General features: G+C 43.0%; 1 protein-coding gene across 2 annotated transcripts in view; it reads right to left on the bottom strand.

Annotated features, from left to right (window-relative positions):
* GTF3A (general transcription factor IIIA) overlaps positions 1-6,476 on the bottom strand; it is a 21,301-nt gene extending 14,825 nt beyond the window's left edge. Inside the window, exons 1-2 of one of the 2 annotated variants that reach the window (XM_074216157.1) lie at positions 1,665-6,103; positions 1,040-1,140 (exon numbers count right to left, since the gene is read on the bottom strand). In XM_074216157.1, coding sequence (XP_074072258.1) covers positions 1,040-1,140; positions 1,665-1,778 — 215 coding nt within the window. In that variant the 5' untranslated portion in view covers positions 1,779-6,103. Of the gene's footprint in view, positions 1-1,039; positions 1,141-1,664; positions 6,104-6,256 lie in introns of those variants that run through there. The other variant, XM_074216156.1, reaches the window with a different exon arrangement.
* Between the last annotated feature and the right edge of the window lie 1,145 nt (positions 6,477-7,621).

Genomic DNA, 7,621 nt, shown 5'->3' on the forward strand with positions numbered 1-7,621 from the left:
AACAAAAGATTTTGCCACAGAAGTACTGTAACTTCTAATATAGATGTGAAGTTGAAAGGGGATTTCTTGTAGATAGTGAGAAACACCAGATTGAGTTCCTAAGCATACCTGAATCCTCTACAAAAGATCTAAACCCATCCACAAGGGAAAAACTAGGCAGATAAAAAAATATCTATTATCCAGATTATGACATGCAGAAAGGATGGTTTGTAGACTTTGTCTATCAGAATATGCATTTGGGAAAGAGAGTACCTATGCACAGCACAGTGGGCCTAGTATTAAAAACAAGGATGGGGTTTTAATACCTTTGAAAAATGTAAAACTCCTTTGATGATGTCATCTCTTAATAGCAATATTCTATTAGTGCTGTATGACTGAAATACAGAAGGCAGGGGAGAAGTGGAGAGGGCATTGGAGTTGTGAGCAGGTTCACAATGGGGAACTTGGAAGAGCAGAAGTGAAAGATGTCATTCAGGTAATGTATGATAGGAAGAGAAGATGGAAAATGGTCTGGTCATATGGTGAAGGATGACAAATGGTAAGATCAAATACTGTACAGATATACTATGATACAGCAAAAAAAGTGAAGGAGGCTTCCCCCACAGCAGGCAGACTCCCTGGAGTGAATTTATGGAAGGACATGGACAAGAATCACCCAGGATGTGTAGGCATAGCCTAATAGAAATTTTTATCTTTGAAGGAAATATCTCAACTGATAAACTCACAGAGCTATTTAAGCATTTTTAACCTATGGTTGTCAAGTGATTCTGATATGCTTCCATAGGCATAGAGGTAATCCTAGATCCTTGAAGCACAAGTTCTAGCAGGTCCTATCAAGCAGAAAAGGCTTAAGTACAGGCCTGGGGATATACTGATTTACCAAAAAAAACTACAAATAAAATCCTCCCCCCACCTCCATTAAACAGGGAAAATGTACATTTTTGGACATGGGAGCAATGGTAAGATTTTCTTCTACCTGGTCACTCGCAAGTCAGCTACCTCTTACAAAGCCTCTGAAAAATAACAGTCTTAGACTTACATGAATGGTTTCTCTCCAGTATGTGTCAGCATATGACGACTCAGATGGTAGTCTCTGATAAATGCTTTGCCACAGCCTTTATAATGACAAACAAATGGTCTCTGACAAAGAGGGAAAAAAAATCATTATTTTAATCTTGCCCTCCATGGCTGCTGTAATCAAGACACTAGCATAGTAAACTTGAGCATCATTTAAGAGTCTTAATCCAAGATAAGGAAAGGAAGTTAGTAAATGCTTTCTTATATTTAGAGATGTTAGAGTTTTTATTCGATTAACAAACATTTTTTGAACATCACCATGTACAAGCCTAGACTAGGACTTTCTGTGAGATTCTTAATTATTAGCCATAACGGATCATATAAATGCCATGACTCTTCACTTTAAGCTATGCCAACCAAATCTTATTACAAACTCCAAAATCCTCCTCAAATTCTCCTACTGAAATGAAATATGGTCCTATGAAATACTGCTTGAAATAAGTGAATAACTATTAGTGAGAAGTAGGCCATCTTTTGGCAGAGATTTTCAGGGTGTTGGTACTAATTTATAGGAAAGCTGACTTGCAAAAACATAGTCCTTCATGTTCAAAAGATGAGAACACATTAATAATGCAGAGTTAAGTTACATTAAATGCTGAGATTTTTTTCAACATAGGATCATACTGCAACCAAATATAGCAATTCCCTTGATTGAGTCTCCCTGTCTGTTGTTGGTGTGCCAGCTCTCCGCCCCATGTCATGATTTAATCTGTAATGACAAAACCTGTGGTAAACATACAAGTCCTAGTTCATCCCAGACAAGCCCAATGACTATACTAAAATGAAACCTTATATACACCACACCTGAGAATGTACACAGAAGTACTATTAAAATGTGGAAAACACCATTTGGAAAATGGCAACACAATATAGGAGATAATTTATAATTAGGTTCCTAGGATCATTCATTAAGCCCTGGCATCAGATCAAGATAAAATAATTTATTACCCAGGGTGGGCATCCATGGAAAACTTAACTATCTAGATGTTAGGAAGTCATGGTTAAGGATATACTACAGATACACCTATTGGTAATAATGTTTAACTCCAAATCAATTATCATCATAATTTGAACTGTTTCTTGACTATCAGTTTTATCATGGCTTATTTTTTAATTGAAATTTTGGTCTACTTTTTCAATAACACACAAAGGTAGTTTTTTTCAACATTCATCCATTTGTAAATTCATGAATTCCACATTTTTCTACTACCCTTCCTTCCCTCTCTCCCCATGGTGGCAAACAATCTGATAAAAATATCATGTACAAATATATTTAACATTTTCATATTATTCATATTGTGAAAAAGGAATTAGAACAAATGGGGAAAAAAACCCATGAGAAAGAAAGGAACAAAATGAACATTTTTCTCTGAATGTGGATGGCATTATCTATAGCAGATAGCTCAGGATTGTTCCTGAGGATTTTACATGGACCTGTGCTATTGTGGACAAGTAAATTGACTTTTATAGGATTGAGCTTTCTTATCTGCAAAATGAGACTTATATTAGATTACAGTATTTAGATTTTAGATTTAGAGTTGGAAAGGGGCCTTATAACTCTTGTGAAAGTTCACCAAGTGAAGGTTCATTTGAATTAGCAAGCAACTTTAAAAAAAAAAGGTGTATATAAATGCCCATGAGAAGGAGAATAAAGAAATTATGGGTATTTACATATTACTGTGGAATCCTAGAATCTTACTGTTTTCATCAAATAGCTGAAATTAACCATCTAAGGCTTCCAGGGAATTATTTGCTGAAAGGAAATAGGAGATTAGATTGGAAGGAAGAGATAATTATCATATTTTGCTGTCTGTTTTATCAATGCCAATGTCTTACAAGTGTTGTTATGCCTGAGACTCAGCATACCATGAAATGAGAACAACCAAAATTACAAACAATTCAAAGGTTAATGGAAAGACCCATTATCAATGATGTCTTGCACCATGGAATTTAGTGGCATTCAGAATATGGGGGGAGGGGCAGCTAGGTGGCACAGTGTATAAAAAAGAGCATTGGCCCTAGAGACAGGAGGACCTGAGTTCAAATTTGACCTCAATACTTAATGCTTACTAGTTCTGTGATCATGGGCAAGTCATTTATCCCCACTACCTTACAAAAACAAAACAAAAACAGAATATGTAAATAGAATAGAATGTGTACTCTATCAAGAATTAGAAACAGCCTAAGTGAAATAATGGAATACCCTAGATATGAAAAGAAATGAGAGGAAGACCTCTATATGCATGTTCCCAATTGGATGATTGATGGAAAGACAGAAAGAAATGCAGAGTGAGAAGGGGTGAAGAAGAATGATCTATATACGATGATATTCATGCTGATAAGTAAAATGGAGTCATAGTGCCCACAGTGAGGAATCATAGCTCTATCACCTTCATGATAGGGCACTAAGGACTAAGAGAGAAGGGTGCTTTGAAAGTTCCCAAGTGGGATCCAGTTTATCCTTTATTTCCACATTTTGCCTATGGTATCTCTGCATCCAAATGTGAGGAATGTTATTCCCATTGTACAAATGAGACATCTGATGTTCAAAAGGTTAAACAAATTGCCCAAAGGTACAAGGCTAGTACATGGACCTTTTTCTAAGTATAATTTAAAATCTGAACAAATTTTTGAACATAATCTTTTCTTAAGCCTTTCTTAAGCATCAATACTGATAGGTACCATTTGCCCACTGAGCATTTTGATGACTTTACCTTGTTGAGGATCAAATTTCCAACTACTATTTCTACTAAAAAATGCTTTTTTTTATCTAGTACTTTTAAAGCCTTATCTCCACAATAACCCTGAGAAATGAATAAAGATTTATAAAATGCTTTATAAACCTTAATCTATTATATAAATATCAGCTATTGCTCTTATAACTATTGCCACTGAGGAAGCTGGAGGTATGGGCAGTTAACTGATTATCACCATAATGGTGAAAAGAGGTGGAAGATGAAACCTTGGGTCCTAACTCCAGGATCAGCACCCACTACTACACCTAGAAAGTACTGAGTGTTACTAAGGTAAATGTTTAATTCAGCTAGGCAACAAATAAGATTAGAGGATCCATTCAGAATGAAGAACTTCCTGACCTTGATGCATAATCTCTACTGGTCTAAATTCCAAAAAAGTTAAATAAGGCAGTTAATCCAGGTATCTCTAATGCCTAGACAACTTCCCTATTCTTTATTGAATGGATAGCCACAGAATCGGAGATCGTAATTACGGTGGGCAACCTAACAGTAGAGATAAAAGCCCTTTACTGGATTTGGGAAAGTATGGATCCAAATACTTGCGTGAACCTTGGCATATCATTCTTCTACTCTTGGTCTCAGCTTTCTCATCTGTAAAATGTGGTGGTTACTACAACTGAATGATGTAATGTATATGAAGCTAATTTTTGTTGTCGTTCAATTGCTTCACCCATGTCTGACTCTTCATGACCTCAGCCTGGAGTAGTTTGCCATTTCCCTCTCCAGCTCATTTATAGATGAGGAATTGAGGCAAATGGGGTTAAGTGACACACCCAAGGGCACACAGCTAGTAACTCACAGAGATGAGTCTTCCTGACTCCAGATCCAGCCCTCTATCCAGTTTACCACATACCTGTCTGTCTTTTGGGGATTTTCTGGAAAAGGACAATGGAGTGGTTTGTCATTCCTTCTCCAGCTCATTTTACAGAAAAAGTCAAAAGGGGTTAAATGACTTGTCCGGGATTACAGAGCTACTAAGTGTCTGAGGCTAGATTTGAGTCTTCCTGTCTCCCGGTCCAGCCCTCTTATCCACTAATCCATCTAACTAGTCAAAAGCTAATTAGTGTCTGTACATCACTTACTACTCATATTTTTTTTTGCAAGGCAATGGGGTTAAGTGACTTGCCCAAGGTTAAACAGTTAAATAATTATTAAATGTTTGACCTTGGATTTGAACTCGTCATTCTAACTCCAGGGTCAGTGCTCTATCCCGCTATAACTGACATCAAATAAGACACACCATTTTTTGACTGCAACAATTTTCACCGGCTGTCCTCCCATGCCTGGAAAGCTCTCCTTCAGCTCTAGTCCCATTTCTCTGTTGATTATTTCCTATTTATTCTGAATATAACTTATTTGTACTTCCCAATTGACTTTATCAACTGGTTAGGGCTCAGAACTGGAAGAAGCATACCGGGGTTCAAACATGAGGTACGGTAAATGTTTAACAGGGAAAAAAAATGGATGTGAAAAATATACTTTTAGGTTTAATGTGCATCATGAACATTTTCTCTATCACTTTCTTAACTCTAGCTAGACAATCGACCAAACAGCTTTTTCCCATTTCGCTCACATTGAAAGTCTAACTGTTCCGCTAGGTTGGAAAGCTGACTCTGGGTCACCCTGGGCCTTGGCTCATAGGATCATGGGCTTAGGAGTCGGAAGGCACCACACACAGAGATCGTTCAGCCCAACTCCCCCATGGCAGAAAGGAGGAAAGGAGGCCTTGGGCAGGGAGACATCCAGATGTCTAATCAACTGTCCGGCTCCAAATCCGGCACTGCCCGCGGGGTGGCATGCGGGGTGGCATGCGGCGTCCTAGCACCCAATATCGACGCGGTGAATGTTCCTGGGGCGTCGCGGGGGGCACGGGGGGATGGCTGGATGCCAAGTCCCGGGGCAGCGGTGATGCCGCAACACCTCTCCTTTACAAGGGAGGGTCTGGGCGCCTCTGGAAGGCCCCGGGGAGTGGCGAAGGCAAGGGACGCGGCATCTCGGGGCACCCCAGCGGGGCCGTCCCGGGCCTGCGTCAAGTCCTGGCGTAGCGCCGGCCCCGGCGGATGAAGGCCGGGGAGAGGCTGGGGGAGGGGAGGAGGCCCAGGCCCGGGACTGAGCGCCCAGGGAGGGCCGTCCCAGCCCCTCCATGCCTTTCCTTCAGCTTGGACCTTTCCTGTTTGCAAGGCGATGGCTAATTATTAGTGTCTGAGGCCGCACTTGAACTCGGGCCTCGGCCTACCAGGCCCGGTCAGTCTTAGGTAGCCCCGGCGCCGCGCACCCGCGAGGCCCGGAGGCGGGGCGCCCTTGGCCGGCCCACGTGGCGCGGCGCGGGCCAATCCCCGCGCCGCGGCCGCGGTCCGCCACGCCCCCTCCGGGGTCGGGCTCATCCGATTGGCCCCCCGTTAGCCGCCCCGCGGCGCCTTTACCTCCCCCGTGTGCTTGCACAGGTGCGCGTCCAGCTTCCAGGCCTTGTTGTAAGTGGCGCTGCAGTCAGGGAAGGAGCAGAAATACTTCTTCCGGACGGCGGACGGAGAGGCCGGGGGCCCGCCGGACTCCTCTCCCCCCGCCATGCCGCCCGGCGGAACCCAAACGCCACACGCTCAGGAACAAGCCCGGACTTGCAAAGCCGCCCTAAGCAAGTTCCGGGATCGCCCGCTCGGCGCTTGCGTGACCCGACGTAAGCGCCGTTAGGTGCCCCGAGCATGCTGGGAGAGCGAGTGTTTCACTGCGCCGTGAGTGCGCAGGCTCAGAGAAAGATGGGGTCTCTGCTTATCTCCACGAAGCCCCAAGCCGTCCGTGGATGGAGTTCAAGGGGTCCGTGAACTTGAGTGGGAACTAGATTCCACCCTTATTTTCACCAACCTTGTAATCCTATGATTTTTATTTCATGGGTTTACAAATGTGAATCCGAGGCATGGTCCGGAGATCATTTATTGAGACCAAGTTTTACATTCAGAACCGGTCCCGTGCAGCACCGGCTGAAGAACCCCTGCTGGGCAAAAAGCAGACGAGTCCAAGCCCAGACTCCGACCAGCTGTGCGACCTTGGCCAAGGCACCTGAACTTGGCTGCCTCGCACCCAGGGCCATCTCCCGGCCTCCTGACTCCTCTCTGACCACAGGACCTCAGGACTCCAGAGGACAAAAGGGGGCTGGTGCCTTGGCACAGCACCCACCCCCTCCCTCGCCTCCAGTTCAGAGCGTGCCCTGATGCTACCGTCTTCCCTTAGCACGAAGGACAATCTTCATCATCATCAAGTATTAGTATTATTACTACTTAAGGTCACCTTCTAGGGAGAAGTCTTCTATTTTTCTTGGCAATCCAAATGCTTTTATGAAACTCCCTTGTTTTTTGTATCCTAGTTTTTCTCCTCTCTCTGACTCCTCTCACCTGTGGTCCCTCCAGTTCAGCTCTCAGCTTTCTATCCCCCCCCCCCCCAACAATATACTTTCTCCTTTAGTGAAATTTTCCTACCCTCCTAGCCTCAAGCATCCCCATTTAGATGATTAATAATGTATTCGCTCCACCTATGCCTCATTTTCTATCTCCAGTTGGTTGCTCAACCAGCCTCTTGCTCCACCTGAGCAGGTGATATAGTATCTATTTGTTGTTGAAGGCCAGTTTTATATCTGCATCTGGGCTAGCCAACATTTCCATTTGAGTATTTTTGCCATCATGGCAAAGGCAACATGTGCAAAACAGAATCATCTTATCTTCTGCAAACTAAGTGTACTTTCTGATGTTCCCTTTGCTGCCGCAGTTGCCATCAGTCTTCCAGTTCTCCGGTCTTAA

Source organism: Macrotis lagotis, chromosome 1 (genome assembly GCF_037893015.1).
Source record: "Macrotis lagotis isolate mMagLag1 chromosome 1, bilby.v1.9.chrom.fasta, whole genome shotgun sequence".
Classification (NCBI taxonomy): domain Eukaryota; kingdom Metazoa; phylum Chordata; class Mammalia; order Peramelemorphia; family Peramelidae; genus Macrotis; species Macrotis lagotis.